This window comes from Lutra lutra, chromosome 15 (genome assembly GCF_902655055.1).
Source record: "Lutra lutra chromosome 15, mLutLut1.2, whole genome shotgun sequence".
NCBI classification, from domain to species: domain Eukaryota; kingdom Metazoa; phylum Chordata; class Mammalia; order Carnivora; family Mustelidae; genus Lutra; species Lutra lutra.
This window is the reverse complement of record NC_062292.1, coordinates 68,797,281-68,814,590: the sequence shown is the minus strand read 5'-3', so window position 1 is coordinate 68,814,590 and position 17,310 is coordinate 68,797,281. Positions and strand designations below refer to the sequence as shown.

The following is a 17,310-nucleotide window of genomic DNA, read 5'->3' as shown; positions in this document are numbered from 1 at the left end:
CCTGACAGACTGTGATTCCCAGCAAGCCCCCTTATTTAGGGGAGACGCTGGGAAGAGGCTTCAACAAACCAGGGCAGGTGAGGTTGCCGTCCGGGCTCCGGGCGGGACAGGTCCGGCAACTGAGGTCGGCCACGACGGCTCACGCGCCAGAGACTTGAGGATGGGGTCCGGGTGAGTCAGGGGGTGAGCGGAGAGCGAGGGGCGGCGGGTGCCCGTCCTCTCGAGGGCGCGGACCCCAGGGGCGGGGCCTGGCGGCGGGGGCGGGGCCTGGTTCCGGCGGGACGTCCTGTGGGCGGGGCTGCGGGTCCATTTCCGGCGGACGGCGGCGCGCGGGGGGAGGGGCCCCGACGCAGGGGCGGGGCCCCTCCGGCGGCGCGGGCTCCGGCCCAGTAAGCGGACGCGGCCGCGGGGCCCAGGATCCGACGCAGGGGGAGATGGAGGCGGGCGGCGCGGCCGACTCGATCCTCTCCGGAGCCTGCGTGCTCTTCACCCTCGCCATGTACTCCACCGGCCTGTGAGAGCGCGGCCGGGCGAGGCTGGGCAGGACTGGAAGTCAGGAAGGGAGAGCGGGGACAGAGAGGTGGCCGCAGCTCCGGGCTGCATCCGAAACCTGGGTCGAAGTGGCTTCGGGTCGAGGGATCCAGGGCACATGGGCGAGGCTGGGCACTTGAGGGAGAAGCCAGAGAGCTGCGGGCGGGGGCGGGACCTGCAGTTGTCCGAGGACGACCACAGGCATCGGGGATCTCGACTCCCCAGCAGCTCGGTTCTCCCTTCCCATCTCTCACCTCTGCTTTCGGGGCCCGTTACAGCTCGGACCTCAGGCAAATGCGGACGACCCGGAGCGTGGACAGTGTCCAGTTCCTGCCCTTTCTCACCACGGACATCAAGTGAGACGGGCGACGTTTGCGGCGGGAAAGGTTGGGAGGGGGGAGGAACGCTGAAGAGGCCCCTTGGGGTCCCCCTCCCATCCTCATCCCCGTGGCGAACGACCCTCCTGTCCCCCCTGCAGCAACCTGAGCTGGATGAGTTACGGGGCCTTGAAGGGTGACGGAACCCTAATCTTCGTCAACGCCACGGGCGCCGTGCTTCAGACCGCATATATCTTGGTGTACCTGCACTACTGCCCTCGGAAGGTAGAGCCCTCCCGCGGACCCGCCTCTCTGCCACGCGCCCTGCCGGGCTTCCCAGAATGGTAGGAGAGGCCGGCACTGCCACCTTTTCCTGGAAGGCCCTGCAGCCTCGCAGTCCTCCTTCCTCCGTGGAGCCGCCGTCTGACACAGAGCACCGCGCCCCGCGTTTCTGGCAGGCTGGTAGCTCTGCCCGGCCTGATGGTGCCTTGCCGCCCAGCTAGCTGAGGGACTGGGCAGGTCTCTGATAGTTCCTTCAGTCAGGGCCAGTGGCTGAGAAATGAGCTGATTAGCTATGCTTCCCCAATCATACCAGCATTTATTAAGTTACTACTGTGTGTACCAAATTCACACGGAAAACAAAAACAAACCCCTTCTCTCCTAGAAGCCGCTAGTGCTGTGGGGGATGGGACATGTGTTTGTCACTGGTGGGAAAGAGGCTTAGCCCAAGGTCAGTGGGTCCAAGAGGGCTGCTGGAAACATTTAGAAGGAAGGCTACTCTCTCCCCTGCAGCGTCCGGTGCTCCTCCAGACTGCGACCCTGCTGGGGGTCCTTCTCCTGGGTTTTGGGTACTTTGGGCTCCTGGTGCCCAACCTGGAGGCCCGGCTCCGGCAGCTTGGCCTTTTCTGCAGCGTCTTCACCATCAGCATGTATCTCTCACCACTGGCTGACTTGGTGAGTGGGCGCTGTCCAAGGAAGTGGGGGCAATGAAGAGGGTCAGGGTCCCTTAGCCAGAGGCTGTAGCTTACCCTCTGAAGGAGGGAAGACCCTGGAAGACAGGGCAGTAGTGGTAGGTGAGTGGGAGGCAAGAGGGAAAGGCTAGGTAGCAGAAGATCAGAGAGGAGTTTGACCCTTTTACTGAGGAAATTCGTAGACAAGTGGGAGCTCTGCGGTGTTTGGAATAGGGGTCTTCCAACCTCGTTCCGCAGGCCAAGATCATTCAGACAAGATCAACCCAGCGTCTCTCCTTCCCACTCACCATTGCTACCCTCCTCACCTCTGCCTCCTGGACCCTCTACGGGTTTCGGCTAGGCGATCCCTACATCATGGTAAGCTGAGCAGAGCGGGATGGGTGACAGGTGTGCACCGTGGAGAATCAGCCCCTCTCCTCACAGCAGCCCTTGTGACTTCAGGTGCCCAACCTACCAGGGGTCCTCACCAGCGTCATTCGCCTCTGGCTTTTCTGGAAGTATTCCCGGGAGCAGGACAGGTGCCACCCGCTCCTGCAGACCTGAGGGAGTTCACCCGACCCCTGGGCACCTTAAGGCCAACTGCTACCAAAGAGAGCTCCTTGTTGCAGCTGTTTCTGCTGACTGGCTCCGTGAGCACAGCGGGTTGTGGAAAGGAAAAAGACGGCTCTGAGAACCGAGGGACCAAAGAAAGTGTTTTGCTTGGAAGGTTGGCTGGGACTTGGGAGATGAATCACTTATTTTTTATAGATTATATTTTTAAATTGTGGACCTTGAGGTGAAATCCTTAGAATGTGCCTTAAAATAAATCATTCCCACCCCTGCCCATCAAAGCGTAGTCTCTGTTTGGTGATTCTCAACCTGTCTGCTCTGGTGACGGGCAGAAGGTGCACTGCCCGATCCACAGTTGTTCCACGGGCTGGGGTCGGCTCAGAAGACGAATCTGAAGGAACCAGGACGGCGAAGAGCCCTAGGAAGGCCTTCAGAGATCGGAGCCTGGGCATAATGAACAGAATTAGGACTTCCAGAAGTCCTTCCTGTCGGGGTCAAAAGGACCAAGAAAGTGAGGTGACAGTTCCCTCTCGAGAGGTCTTGAGTCGGAGCCTTTGCCTCCTTCGGAACAAGGAAGGAGGCGGGACACAGACAAGGATGCTTAGATAAAAGCGGAGGTGACCCCAAGAAGGCGCCCCCTCCCCCACGGCTGGGACACGGAATCCCCAGCTCCCGCTCCCCATAAACGAGACGGAGTTAGAAAATAAGCTGCTCTTTAATGGGAGGCGGGAGAGAGGCTGCGGGGGAACAAGGCCGGGGTGTCAGAAGCGCAAGCCCCTGCGCGCCAAGTCGGCCCGAGCCTCCTGGATCTGGCTCTGCAGCTCGCGAGCGGCGTCCTCACAGTCATGGAAAGTGGCCACGCGGTAGCCCACAGTGCCCAGGGCGTAGCAGCCGGCGGACACCAGCAAGTAGGCCGGCAGCGGCCACAGCACCTCCCGGCATGACGAGGGCAGCTCCAGGCCCAGGGCTCCCGTGGTCAGAGCCGCCCAGGTGGAGCCCAGGAGCGCCAGTCCCCAAAGCCACTGCGCTAACTTCGTCATGGGCACTGCGGGGAGAGAAAGCGGGGCTCGCGGTCCCTTCCGCCCCGCCACCCCCTCTCTGCCTGAGATCAGTTCTCCGTCCCCTTCACCCACCCTCCGTAACAGCTGACCCCAGGACCGCTCCGCTGCTGCTCGCGCCCAGCTCGCACCCCGCTTTCGGGCCTCAACCCGCACTCACCTCCGCCGCGATCCTCCCAACCCGGCGCGGCTCCGACGTCAGCGTCCGGAAGTCCTCTCGGCTCGCGCGGCCTTCTGGGAGTTGTAGTCCGCGCGGAGGCGGCTCTCGCGCCGCCTGGGCGCGGCCTTCTGGGAGCTGTAGTCTGTGCGGTGTTTCCTGGGGGAGGGGCGGCCGCCGCGTGAGTGGCCGCTGCGTTGGGCGAGCGGCCGATTGCGGCCCGAGGGCCCGGGGTCTCCGGTGGCGCTTCTGTCCCTCGGGGCCCCGCCTCCCGCTGGCTGGCGTCCTGCCGAGGACAGCCTCAAACTCTGCAAGGAGATGGGCATGTAATCCGGTGCACGTCTCCTTCCCTTCGGGGGACGTTCCGTGGTCACCGGGCTGGACCTCGGAGAAACGGGGCCGCGCGCGCCCCCGGCCCGGAGCAGAGGCCTGGACCACTGACCGCGGCGCCTCGAGAGCGCTGTTAGGACGGGGTCGTCGCACTTGTGAAGAGACGCGGGGAGCCGCGGTGCCGCCCGCAGCCCGGGGTGGGGGGGCTCCCAGGAAAGACGCGCTGGGGCCGGGGGCCACCTGCGGAGTCGCGGGTGTGGACCCAGCGGTGTTCCGGGTGGGTTCGCGGCGGGCGCGCGGGCAGGGCCCGGCGACGCTGGGCCTCAGGGGAAGGGCACCGACGACAGCTGCCCACGGAGGACCCCCCCCCCCCCGCCCCGGGCCGCCGCCCCTGCGGCTGACCGGAGCACACCCGGGGGGCGCGGGCCGCTCAGCAGACGGGGGAACCGGCCAGAACCGGGTGTGGGGAAGGACCGAGCTCAGCGCAGAGTTAAAGGCGGGTTCAAGCCGAGCGTGAGTTCGGCGACGGCATCCGCAAGCCTGGGCCGAGCCGGGGCCGAGGGTCCACCTGGTAACTACGAAATTAAGGTAATTAATTTAGAGAATTATGTAATAGATAACTACGTAATTAAGATAAACACAGAGCGTCGCGTCCAGACGCCCCCACTTGAAGCTTTGCGCGGAGGGAGGAGACGGAGGCCGCCCCCGGCCCAGCGACCCGCCGCTCAGAGCTGGCCGCCCTGGGGGCTCCAGATTTCGGAGACCCGCGCCTCTCAGCCGCCCGCACCTGATGTGAACTGACAAAAGCCGTTTGTACGGAGGCGCAGTCTCGGTAGGGGCGGGGTAGCTCCGCTGGAGGACTGCTTCCCCGGCCCTGATAATGCAAGCGCCGAGCATGGAGGGAGGAAACTCGGGGATGTATTTGAATTGAGTGGGTGGGGGAGGGGAAGGTATGAGGGGGTCATGGGTAAAGAGACCCATAACCTCACCTTCCATGGCAGGCGGTCAGTTATGTCTAAAATGGAAGAGAGGAAATAAACGAATGAGCACTTGACTAAGAAATATGATGTGTACCCCAGGAGGCCGCCAAGAACCCCGGGCGGGGCTTACGGAGCAGTGCGCAGGAGAACTGGAGAAAGGGGGGGGGGCGGGTTTTTCATTAAGTGCCTTTGGAAAACGAGTTTGCTTTTTACACTATGCAAATTCTGTTGTTAAAGCAAAAAGACAAAAACCTTTCTAAAATTTTGCTATAAGAGGGGCTCCTGGGTGGCTCAGGTCATGATCTCAGGGTCCTGGGATCGAGCCCCGCATTGGGCCCTCTGCTCAGCGGGCAGCCTGCTTCCCGCTCTCTCTCTGCCTGCTTGTGATCTCTCTCTGTCAAATAAATAAAATCTTAAAAAAAAACCTTTCAGATTAAAAAATTTTTTTTTGTTATAAGAGGGGCACCAGGGTGTCTCAGTGGGTTGAGCATCTGCTAAGGGTCTGCCTTCTGCTCAGGTCATGATCTCTGGGTGCTGGGATCGAGCCCCTCGTTGGAGTCCCTCTCCTCACCTCTCCCTCTGTCTGCAGCTCCCCTTGTTTGTGCGCTTTCTCTGTCAAAAAAGTAAATAAAATCTTTAAAAAAAAATTTTTTTTTGCTATATGAACTTAAAAGCCCCCCTCCACCCACTTCCCTTTCCATCTGAAATGCTCCTGGTTGTTCACTCAAGACCTCCCTGGTCATAATCCCTTCCAGAGCCGTTCAGTGGTGAGCTGTCAGCTCTGTAGATCCAGAAATTCTGTCTGTCCATCCCCAGTAGACCTGCCCAGAAAGACTGCCACTCCCAAGAACAGTTTTTTGGGAAAGATAATGAGGAGTTTGCCCTACAACACATAAAGACAGATAATAAATTACAGCATTATAATAATAATCAGAAAAATAAACATTCATTGAAGGGCTATGATATGCTGTGCCCTATGGGACATTGTCATGTTTAATTTTCACAGAATGTTGCAGTAGATCCTTTCTATGACCATATCATATATAAATGAAGAAGCTGAAACAGACAGATGGTGAATGGTAACTTGCCCAAGGTCCGGCAGATAGTGAGTAGAAGAACCATTCCATCCTTCTCGAGGCTCGGTGCTTAGTGGTTTCAACCTCCTGGTTCCTGGTCCAGGAGGGGAAAGAGAGGGGTCATCACTGCAACTGACATTCACTGACTGAGTGCTGTCATGCATTGTCTCATTCAGTTTTCACAGGCCCATATGGAGTGGGGACTGTATCTCCATGTCACAAATGAGACCATGACACAAACCCCACATAATGTGACCTCTGAGCTTGCCGACTCTGCTACCCCAGTATAGTGCTTCTCTCCCTAGATCAGTGCATCACAATAAAAAGTGAAGAAATAGATTTTGAAAATGTACCAATTTGCATATAATAGAGATGGCAGCTCTAGCAGTAAGGGAAGACTAAGGATTTAAAAACCATTTGCAACTAGCTTACCATTTGAAAAAGAAAGTTAATGGGGCTCCTGGGTGGCTCAGTGGGTTAAGCCTCTGCCTTCCACTCAGGTCATGATCTCAGGGTCCTGGGATTGAGCCCCACATAGCTTGCTTCCCTTCCTCTCTCTCTGCCTGCCTCTCTGCCCACTTGCGATCTCCGTCTGTCAAATAAATAAATAAAATCTTAAAAAAAAAAAAAAGAAAAATGTGGGGTCCCTATTTCTCTGTGTTCCACTCAAGCTTCATGTCCTTCAAGGTTGCAGGGTTGGCCACCATCTTCCTCCTCGGAGCACCCGGGCTCTTTCCACAGCTCGCACTAAGCGTGATCAGCTTTTCTTCCCTGCGCGGCTCGCCCAGGGACAGTGTGGCTCCAGGACCCAGCACAGTGTGAGAAACCTAACAACGCTTCTCTAAAAGTAAGCCGAAGGGAAAGAGGGAAGGACAGGTTCCCATCTCATGGTCTCCAGGGAGACCGGCCCAGCTCTCCTGGTCCCAGGAACTAGAACCACTCCAGAGACTCCCACCTGTTGCACACAGCGTCCTTGGCCATGGATAGTGCCCAGCAGAAGCCGACAGACTCTTACCGTCCAACTCCTTCCCCTTCAGTCTTTTTGCAAACCATCCCTCCTCTGGAGCCGTAGGACATGCTACACGTGATTATAGTAGCGTATGAGAGGCACTATGGCTCAGTAGATAAAAGTCTGGGCTTTTAGGGATGCCTGGGGGGCCCAGTTGGTTAAGCTCTGACGCTTGATCTCAACTCAGTTCCTGATCTCAGTGTCATGAGTGTAAGCCCCAAATCGGGCTCCATGTTGGGTGTGGAGCCTATTAAAAAAAAATACATACATGTATATATTTTGGGCCTTGTGGGGTTTAGAGTCTTGGTTGTCCTGAGGCTGGGTCTTTGCTCTTTCTTTTCTTTAGCCGTATGAACCTGAGCCTCAGTTTTTCCGCCTAAATAGTAGAGCCTGATAGTTGGGTCCTCCCTCCTGGGGTTGCCCCTGGAGAGGAAAGGAGCTGATGTAGGTAGGATGCTGAATGACAGCGTGTGCACGCAGGAAGTCTGCATTGGGAGCTGGTCCCCTTTCAGGGGATGAGGGCGCCCCTCCCAGACTCCCTTCCATCTTCAGAGGTAAGTACTCCTGTGGATCGCTCAGCTGGTTGTGTGGGTTTTCGGCTTTTGTTAGCTTTGGTAAGAGAAAGACATGCTCCAAAATCTGGGAGCCCTTAGTCCACAGTTACCGGGGGGGAGCTATGCAAAATGAGACCCATGCAGAGGAGGGGCTGACTTCCAGAGGCCCAGAAGCCCCGGCTGATACTGGAAGATGAGTGAGAGTTGTTCATGTGGGGAGGGCACGCATGGCCCAGAGAACCCTGAACACAGCCCAGATTCGGGGTGTAATTCTCTGTGGCTGTCTCTTGGACGAAGACTGCTTCAAGGGGGAGTGGCAGGAGATGGGGCTGGAAAGGCAGACGGGGTGGGCTGCTAGAGGCCCCTTGAAAGGATGTGTGTTGTGGGGCGGGGTGTTGGTCCTTGAGGTCTGGCACCTTCAGCCCTAGAAGAGTACATGACCCCATGTGTGCCTGAGTGTCTGATGGGAGGTGGTTGAGCGTTCTGGGCACCCACAGGGGCCCAAGCTGATTACTGAGTCCTTGGGGGAGGCCCCAAGTTAGTCAGCTGCATGGCCTCCAACCCTGTCCCCAAGGGCTCCCATAGCTCCACAGAGACACAGGACAGACACACGTGTAATTTAAAAGGGACACTCCCCACATTATAGCCAGGCTGGAGGGGCCAGGGGAGATCAGAGATGGCCACTGCTGCTTGGGTGGGGCAGAGGGGCTGGGTGAATCAGGGCTTCCCAGAGGTGAGCTGGAGGAGATGCTAGCCTGAGGGAGGAAGGCCCCTGTCATAGGCCTGGCCGCACAGAGGCAGACTGGCTGATTCTAGTCTTTGGGCCCATTTGGAAACTGATGCAGGGGGAAGGTGAGTTCCCGTGAAGAGGTCACAATGTGGCCTGACCGTGCTGTGCTGCTCGAAGAACCCTGAGTCTATTTAACACATGTGTGCCAAGCACCTGTCCTCCCTGGAGCCGTGTTCCAGGGAACGGACCAGACAAAGCACCGGCTTTCAGTGAGGCATTCGGTGAAAAACCGACGTTTTCCTGCTTCGGTGAAGTAAGTGGTGGCAGACAGACAAACAGATCAGTATTTAATGTGCCAAGTAATGAGTGGTGTTAGGAGGGGAAGGAGAGCCAGGTAAGGGGCAGAGGGGGGATGGAGGGTGCCGTGCACACAGCGCGGCCCAGGCACCGGGAGCAACAGAGGCCAAGCTGGGATGGGCGAGCATAGGACGTGGGGGGAGCTTGGGCCGGGGGGCTGGGCCGAGCGAGCACCCACACTGGCTCAAGAAACTTGAGGGTCTGAAGTTCAGCCGCAGCCCTTCCTTCACATACCAAATTGTTTTTTCTTTCTTTCTTTCTTTCTTTTTTTTAACTTTCAGATAATCTTTACACCCAATGTGGGGCTTGAACCCATAACCCCAAGATCAAGGGTCTCCTAATTGAGCCAGCCAGACACGCCTTCATTATAATCTTGAGCAGCTTATCTTAACTTCTCCTTCACCTTCCCGCATGTCATTTCACGAAAACGGTATATCCGTCAGGTTCCCTAGAGAAACAGAGCTCATGGGATGGACATGGTATGCAGAAAGAAATTTATTTTAAGGAACCGGCTCATGCAATTGCAGTGACTGGCAAATCCAAAGCCCACAGGGTCTCACTCTGTCAAAACTTGACTTCCAGGGTGCAGGGGGGCTCAGTCGGTGGAGGCTCTGGCTCTTGGTTTTGGCTCAGACCATGATCTCAGGGTCATGGGATCAAGACCCTCGTTGGGCTCCACGCTCAGGGCTGAGTCTGCTCCAGACTCTCTCTCTCTCTTCCTCTCTCAAATAGATAAAGACAATCTTTAAAAACAAAAACCAAAACCCTTGACTTCCTCCTGACCTTGGTGGGGAGCAGGGGGCAGAGGGCCAGGTTGCAGGGGTGAGCACGGATGCCCCCAGGCACCCTGCAGACTGGAGACCCCGGGCAGCACCAGGGCTGGGGGTCAAGTCTGAAGGCCATCCGCTGCTGCGGGGCAGGGGTACGTCCTCGTGGGAACGCTTGTCCGATGCCTGGCACCGCTCAGCCCTTCCTCCCAGGCCTGACTCTCTTTGCTGCCAATGCTCGCCATCCGCACGGCAGTGAGGGAACTGAACTCGCTCTGGTGGGGGTTCAGTCTGAGCTCACCCAGCTTGCTGTAGGACCTCCACCGGCTAAGCGTTCAAAGACAAAACCATAAGGCAGGTCCTCCCGAGTTCAAGCCCCAAGTCCCACCGTCCGGAGTCCTGTCTGGAACCTGGAACTCTCTACAGAGGCTGGAAGTGGGGGCTGGAGGCTGAGGCAGGAAGAGGAGGGGCTCGGGGTAGGCTCCCCTAGACCCTCACACACCAGCGAGGGCCTCTGTCCTACGAACGACCGCGAAGCAGCCTGAGGTCAGCCCCAGCAGCCCCGGGGGCCCAGCAAAGCCCAGTAGAGGGGCAGGGCTGTTCCTGCTCCCCTACTCCTGCGGTGCAGGTTCACCCTAAAATGGGCAGGGCCCCTGCTCTTCCAGCCTGAGGGCAGGGCCGTTTTCAGAGAAGAGCTCCTCACACCCGAGGGCCATTGGTCTGAGGCCTGTTCTCTCTGCCTGCACCCAGCATACCACAGCCCTCTGACGGGACAGAAGGAGCCCCCATACGAGGGACCCGACCTGCTGTTTCGGGATCTCCAAATACATATAGACAGAAATCACATGAACCTGAGATGCCCATGATCACAGGACCTATATTGTAAAAAGAGGGCTTGCAGCTCCCCGTGAAGGAAAACTTCCTAAAAATCCTGTAATAATCTTGTACTAGCATGATTGTATGCTATTGTAATTTGTGTCAGAAAGTGTTCATTTGGGACGTCTGGGTGGCTCAGTCGGTGAACGGTCTGCCTTTAGCTCAGGTCATGATTCCAGGGTCCCAGAATCCAGTCCACACAAGCTCCCTGCTGGGCGGGGAGCCGGCCTCTCCCTTGGCCGCTGCTCCCCCTGCACCTGCTCGGGCTCACACTCTCGCTCTCTCCCTCTCTGACAAATAAATAAAATTAAAAAAAAAAAATAAACAGAAAACTAAAAGTTAAAGAAAAAGTAGAAGCATTTGGTCGTTAAACGTGAACACTTCAAACATGTTTCCATTGTTCATCCTGAGGCTTATCTGGAGCCTCACCAGACACCAGGACCGTGTGCAGGGGGCAGCTGTGTAGCCCAGGTAGAAGAGACTCGGTTGGAGGGAAGGGCGCCCACCCCACCCCAAGCAATGGGTTGCAAAGGCTGGGGGGAGGGACAGGGCAGAGGGGGCTGAGGGGAGGGGGCAGGGGAGAGGGGCTGGGGAGAGGGGCTGGGGGAGGGCCTGGGGCACTTCCTGCCAGCCTCTGGCTGTCACTGCAGGTGATGTCAGGGCCTCCCTCCGGGGCCACCAGGGGCCTCCCTCCCTGTCTCTCTAGGAACTGGAGCAAATATTCTGCACAAGCCCTGTGTGGCCAGCTTGCTCGCAGCCCCAGGGGCCTGGGGAGGCAAGGTCAGGGAGCAGGATACTGGCCTGCCCCTGAGGAACTTCCACCCGGCTGGGAGAGGCGAAGAAAGCTACCTGGAGCCGAACAGTTAAGTGCCACCAACTGGCGTCTGTACCAGGGTTCCGGCCATTGTCCACCTAAGAGGCGGCTCTGTGACTGACCCTAAGTCAAGAAGGAGTGTCGGGGCAGGCCCTCCTGGAGGCCCCCGAGGGGGCAGGGCCTCCAGCTGGCTTCCCATTCTTCTGTGGTTCCCACAGCGCCCAGGCCTTCTCAGCTCACAAAGAACTTCAGTGCTGGCTTTTGACTGAACCTTTTCCCTTTGTATCTGTCTCTGCGTCTCTCAGCATCTCTGTCTCTATTAGTCTCTGGCCTTGTTTCCCAACATCCTTCCCGAGCCCCTGGGGAGCAGAGCTTGGGGGCCAGGCAGTGGGAACCAGACTGTGTCCTGTTCTCACCAAGGACAATAAGGGCCGGAAAGGGCTGGAGCCAAGGTCTGGCGCAGACTCTGTCGCTCCCCGCCTGTCCTGGGCACCCCCCACCCCCTGTCCGACTCTGCGGTGTCCCATCCCTCCAGTGCCAGTCCAGAAGGGGTCCAGCCTCTGCCAGGGATTAGGGAGCTCTCTTACCTCCTCTTCCCACTGCCCTTCTCTCTGGTGGCACCACCTCCAGCCCCCAGACCCGTGCCTCCGGGCCAGGAGCAGCTGGAGTGGCCTCCTCTGCCCGGGCTCCTCACACACCCAAGGCCCCGTCCCCCTGTATTATTTACTCCTGTTTCCGGAGCTGGTGGCGGTGCTGGCGGGCAGGCAGGTGTCAGGGCCACGTGTGAGGGAGCAGGAGGAAGCATCTGGCTTCCCCCTGTCCTCCAGGGGCCCGCTGCCTCCCTGTCCCCAGGGCCTCCAGCCGCCAGGGTGGAGTGGAGCCCAGGAGAGCAGGGGCCAAGTGGTTAGCGCCTTTGCCCTTCCCACCTTCAGGCCTCCAGAAGCCATGACGACCTCACGCCCCTTACTTAATGATGCTTATTAGTGGGTAGGATACCCCTGTCAGGGTTAATTGGCAGGTTAAGCCTGTAACCTACAACTAGGAACCCCAAGATAGGCTGGGTGGAGGGCTGAGGCTGTCCCCAATCGGCCTTGTAAATGCACCTGTTCGCTGAAGGGGATCATTATCCCTGAGCCACTTGTTGGCCCTGGTGCCTACACAGTGGGTGGCAGCAGGTGCCCCAATCGCTTGGCATGTTCCCGGCCCTGCTCTCTGACTCTTCCCCACCCTTCCTGAGTCTGGCCCTATACCCAAACTCTCATCTTGGAGTCAGGGTGCCCTCAGGTGGCCAGATCCCTGCCCCCCATGTCTATGTTCCCTTGGCTGAGATCTAGCCCTCTGCCCGTCCATTAGGAGGACGTCAGGGTTTGACAGAGGGCGCCCTAGAACCAACTCAGCTTCCCCTTAGATCCAGGGTCTGTTTTTGACAACCTGTCATCCTCCCCAAGAAGGTGCCACATACCACAGCCCCCTAACCATCACTAGGTCAGTTAAGAGCCTGGAGCTGCCATTCCCTTGCATGGAGGCTCTGCTGGCCCTTGAATGCTCTTTGCCTCTGCTCCCAGGGACAAGTGCTTCAGGGGCCATCAGTCTGATGGCCATCAGACTCCAGCCTCCAAGACGCCAGTGCTTCAGGGCCTGCCTGGGAGGCTGGACAGACTTGGGCCAGAACCCTGAGACCCAGCCACAACCTTCCCCTGCCCTCGGGGCAGGCTTGACCGGCAGGTGCCAGCTCATGGCGCCCTCTGCAGGGACCCTGGGCACACTGCATGCCACTCCCCCAACCCAGATACTGAGGAGCATGGCGACAGTGGGGTGACCTCTCATTAGAGGGCAGGGCTCTAATCCTTGACCAGGACCCCCTCCATTCACTTCTTCGCCTCCATTGGGACTCCATCCCTACTCAGACACATCTCATTTACAATGTTTTCTTGCCAGAAGGGCAGCTTCTGCCAACCAACCCATGTCTTCACTACCCACGACCAAGCACTGCGCAGGACACGAAGCTGTGGACACTGAAGCCCATGTCATCCAGCAGGGGAGGCGCTGCGCCGTGGCCTCAGAGGACAGGCACTCTGGACGGAGAGGCACCCCTCAGGGCAGAGCACAGAGCTGGATCTGAGAAGCCACATCCTTATTCCCATCATGGTTGGCTCCCAGGCCGATGGCTTGGTCCCTATCATTTTATACACTTTGCTAAAGTGTAGCAAGTCCCTGATCTCTTGGCTACAAGACAGAGAAGAGAAACGGAGGCACCTGAACAAAGATGGGGCAGTGATCAACCTTGGAGTCTTCCAAAACACAACCATCTGTCTGTGCTGGAGATGAACGGATGGGTCCAGGAGGGCAACATCAGTGGGCACTCCCCGACCCCCCACAAGGCCTTGGAGCAGAAGGGGCAGGAGGCTTGTTTGCTCCGGGTGGGAAGTCAGAGTAACAAGGCCCCAGAGGTGTAAAGGAACTCCCAGGGGGAGCTGCAGGGGTGACAGTTCTGCTCCAGGATCTACTCCCCTCTGATGGTAAAGGCAGGCTTTCTGCACTACAGCCTTGACCCCTTTTCTGAAAGGTCAAGACAGCAGGTCACCCACGCGCTTTTCTTCCACCTTGAGACTTTCACACTTATGGCACGGATAGCCGTCCATAAACATCTACTAGAAATGAACCTAGGAGGAAGGCAAGCCCCCCATCCCCGAGGTCTGAAACCAGCAGGTATCCGACTGCCACAACCTCCGCACACCCCTGCAGGCCTGGGCAAAAGATAGCACATCACAACTCCCGGGACTACAAAGATCAACTTATTAGACATTCAGGGTCAATTTCTCTTCTTGCCCTTCCCCGTGACCCTGGCTGGGGTGAGGACAGGAGCCGCTGCCTGGTACAGGGTGGAGGAGATCTTGTTGATGTAGTACAGGCCGACCATGGAGAAGATGAAGCTACACCGTGAAGACAGAAAAGTCACGGCACCGGCACATCGCCAGCCCGGCACCCTCTCGGCACACGGCAGCGGCCGGGGAGGCAGCCGGCTCGGGCTGAGGAAACCCCTTCCCCAGCTGTGAGGCCCTTACCAGGTGGTGACGCAGACTCGGTGAATGAGGCCAGATGCAAGGAGAGCCAGCAGGAGGCAGAGAAGAGCTGGGAAAGCAAGAGGGGACAAGGGGATGGGGGTCAGAAGTGGTAACAGGCACTCACATGTGGAGGCTAGGGGACATCGGGGGCCTCTGAAGCTGGGGGAACCTGTGTCGGGGAATGTGGCACGACATCAGCAGGAGGACTGCAGATGCCCTGAACGATGGCCAGGACATGGCGGGGGGGACATGTGCTCGCTACCAGCTCTGTCCCAAATATCACCTCCCTATCCTGGCTCTCTTCCAACATAAAGGAAAAAGATAGTGATACAGAGTCTGAAAGGCAAGGTTTGCTCCCATTGGGAAGGGAGGCAAGGCCTTTCCGACAAAAACCAGCCACTAAGGACCAACTCGTGAAACTGCCTGGCCAGGGGCGGAAGCTGAGGGCCTCGCTCCCTGGATGCAGGCTGGAGGGCTGGGTGTCTGCAAGCACATGCCCATGGAGGCAGGAAAGGGTCTCCGGGTATCCTGCAGAGGACGGGAGAGAAAGTGGGAGGTGGTCGGCAGGGCAGACACCACCTGCCCAGCTGGGGAGGGTGAAGGGGGTCAAGAACCTGGCCCCACAACAAAGGTTTCTTTCCGTAGCACAGGAAGACAACACATGGGGAAACAAAATCTCAGAGGTCTGGAGGCTGCCGGCTGGGAGGAGCTCTGGAAAGCTGCCCCAGCGCTAGGTGGAGGGTGCAGACCTGCAGACCTACAGGAGCCAGGAGTGCAAAGACACGAGGGCCACGAGGGCCACGAGGGCAGGGCAGGCCTACGTTCTACCCGATGAAGGCTCCTCACGAGGTAGCGTTCGCTGCTCTCTGTAAGCTTGTGACATTCCTTGGGCGAGCCGGCCTTGATGCCTCAGCTGTTTTATGAACTTAATTCTGCATAAATAACTAAATCATCTATTCTCCATTACGTGAGCAACAACGAGCATCGTGTCAAAGAGAAAAGAACCTAACATTTATTCTAACTTGGTAAGGGTTCCTGCTGACATAGAAATCCGGTGTCTCCAATGCTGAAGCCCAGGCGCCTGGGGGGCTCAGGTGGGTGTCTGCCTTCAGCTCAGGTCAGGATCCTGGGGTCCTGGGATCGAGCCCCACATCCCTGCTTCTCCCTCTACCCTTCTCCCCTGCTTCTGCTCTAATGAACAAATAAAATCTTTCTTTAAAAAATTTATTTATTTTGGGCGCCTGGGTGGCTCAGTGGGTTGAGCCGCTGCCTTCAGCTCAGGTCATGATCTCAGGGTCCTGGGATCGAGTCCCACATCGGGCTCTCTGCTCAGCAAGAAGCCTGCTTCCCTCTCTCTCTCTCTCTGCCTGCCTCTCCTTCTGCTTGTGATCTCTCTCTGTCAAATAAATAAATAAAATCTTTAAAAAAATTTATTTATTTGACAGAGAGAGACACATCAAGAGAGGAAATACAAGCAAGGGGAGTGGCAGAGGGAGAGGGAGAAGCAGGCTTCCCCATGAGCAGAGAGCCTGATGTGGAATTCCAACCCAGAACCCTGGGATCATGACCTGAGAGGAAGGCAGCCACTTAACACTGAGCCCACCAGGCGCCCCATAAATAAATAAAATCTTCTAAAAAATCTAATACTGAAGCCCTTCACGATCCTCTCAGAAAAATAGAACCCACTAACACTGGCTCAACCTCACATCAGAATCCCTCAATGAACTCAGTCCTGTTTCCTCCCCACACCTCCCAAGGACTGGGCAAAGCCAGCCTGCAGGGCCAGGTCTCCTCAGAGCCCCCTGGGAACTAGGCTTCCGGCTCCAAGGCCTCAGAGCTCCGAGAGGTGCATCCGAGGTGCATCCGAGGCCGGCGCCGGCGCGCCTCCGCGCGGTCTTAGGAAGCCTGTTCCCTTCTGAGCCACTTTCCCCGACCGACCCGGCACTTGACCACTCCGGACCGTGGTGGGAGCGGCTAGGGCGGAAGGCTGAAGCGCCCGACCCCCATCTTCACTTACTCTCGGGGAAGATCTTTGCTTGGAATCCTTTGCCAAAAACCAGATTCTCCAGATTATTGAAGGCCTGGTCGAGGGAGTTAAGGGCAGGCCGAGCGACGGGGCCGCGCCCCCCGCCCCCCCAGCCCCCCCCCAGCCCCGCAGCGCAGGAAGGATACGGTGAGCGAGAAGACGAACAGGCCGGAGCCCAGCAGGCCCCCCTGGATGGTGAGCCACTCGGTGGACGCCAGCTGCCGGCTGTACGTCTGCATCCCGGCGAAGAGCAGCAGCGACAGGAGGGAGGACAGCGCCAGCGAGGTACCCGTGCCCACGGCTGCAGGGGAGGCGAGGACGCGGGCCGCGCGGTCGGGCCGGGCCCTCCCTCCCGCCAGCGCCGCAGGCCGAGCCGGCCCCCCGCGTCCCCCGGGCTGCGCAACCCCGCCGCGACCCCCGCCGCGACCCCCCGCTGCCCCGGGCGCCCGCTCCCTGCCGTCCCCCGGGGTCTCGGACACGTCAGCTCTGCGGGCAGAGGACCGGGACAGCCCGTCCGCCCCAACCGCACCCCACCCCACTTGTCCGTCGGGGAATCCCGCCAGTCCCGTTACCCATCGCGTGCTGCCCCGGCTCAGTCGGCGCCGCAGGCCAAGAAACAGGGGAACCGAAGCCGGGCGGTCGGCCGTGCGCACGCGTCAGCCCCACTCGCGGACTCGCTTCCCCCGGGGCTGCTCGCGCTCCCTCTAGGCGCCTGGCCGCAGCGGCCCCTGCCGGCAGGGAGGAGACACTGCGTCCGAGAGCTGCCTTGGCCACCGCCCTGGTCCCCTGCCCTTCCCCGCTCCCCGAGCGTCTGCTGCCCTCAGCGCAAGCCGCTGGGCCCACGGCCCGTTGCCTCTAGCCCAGCCCTGTCTCCTTCGCCGTACGTGTCATCTCTAGTGCCTGTTCTTCACACGTCCCTCCCGCATGAGCCCTGCCTCGCATCTCCCGTGGACTCTTGCCCAAGCCAAAACCTAGTCCTCGCATTCTGGAGCCCATCCTTCTCCGAAACTATCCTCCCGTTTCATCGCAGTAAGACTAGGGAGCCAATGAAGGATGCGAACATTAGAAATGGCTCCCCCCATACCGTTCCATGTTACCCAACCCCCCCGCCCCCCCCGCCCCCCCCCGCTCCCCCCGGCTCCC

General features: G+C 58.6%; 3 protein-coding genes across 5 annotated transcripts; 1 reads left to right on the top strand and 2 right to left on the bottom strand.

Annotated features, from left to right (window-relative positions):
- The first annotated feature begins 370 nt into the window (after positions 1-370).
- SLC50A1 (solute carrier family 50 member 1) lies at positions 371-2,649 on the top strand. Of its 3 annotated transcripts, none has more exons than XM_047704405.1 (6): positions 371-389; positions 810-887; positions 1,010-1,133; positions 1,641-1,802; positions 2,057-2,176; positions 2,261-2,649. In XM_047704405.1, exons 2-6 carry the CDS (start codon positions 826-828, stop codon positions 2,360-2,362), a joined length of 570 nt encoding a protein of 189 aa, XP_047560361.1. In that variant the 5' UTR covers positions 371-389; positions 810-825; the 3' UTR covers positions 2,363-2,649. The 3 variants fall into 3 exon arrangements, with proteins under 3 accessions (XP_047560361.1, XP_047560359.1, XP_047560360.1); XM_047704403.1 differs by having other exon boundaries at positions 378-514; XM_047704404.1 differs by lacking the exon at positions 371-389 and adding an exon at positions 454-580.
- Positions 2,650-3,064: 415 nt separating this feature from the next.
- On the bottom strand, positions 3,065-3,747 carry DPM3 (dolichyl-phosphate mannosyltransferase subunit 3, regulatory). The gene is made up of 2 exons (XM_047704406.1): positions 3,587-3,747; positions 3,065-3,413 (listed from the first exon to the last, which is right to left on the bottom strand). Exon 2 carries the CDS (start codon positions 3,406-3,408, stop codon positions 3,130-3,132), a length of 279 nt encoding a protein of 92 aa, XP_047560362.1. The 5' UTR covers positions 3,409-3,413; positions 3,587-3,747; the 3' UTR covers positions 3,065-3,129.
- A 10,102-nt stretch (positions 3,748-13,849) lies between these two features.
- KRTCAP2 (keratinocyte associated protein 2) lies at positions 13,850-17,073 on the bottom strand. The gene is made up of 6 exons (XM_047704402.1): positions 17,052-17,073; positions 16,740-16,895; positions 16,314-16,468; positions 16,159-16,222; positions 14,142-14,208; positions 13,850-14,009 (listed from the first exon to the last, which is right to left on the bottom strand). The coding sequence occupies exons 1-6, from the start codon at positions 17,056-17,058 to the stop codon at positions 13,889-13,891; spliced, it is 570 nt and encodes a 189-aa protein (XP_047560358.1). The 5' UTR covers positions 17,059-17,073; the 3' UTR covers positions 13,850-13,888.
- Positions 17,074-17,310: the final 237 nt, after the last annotated feature.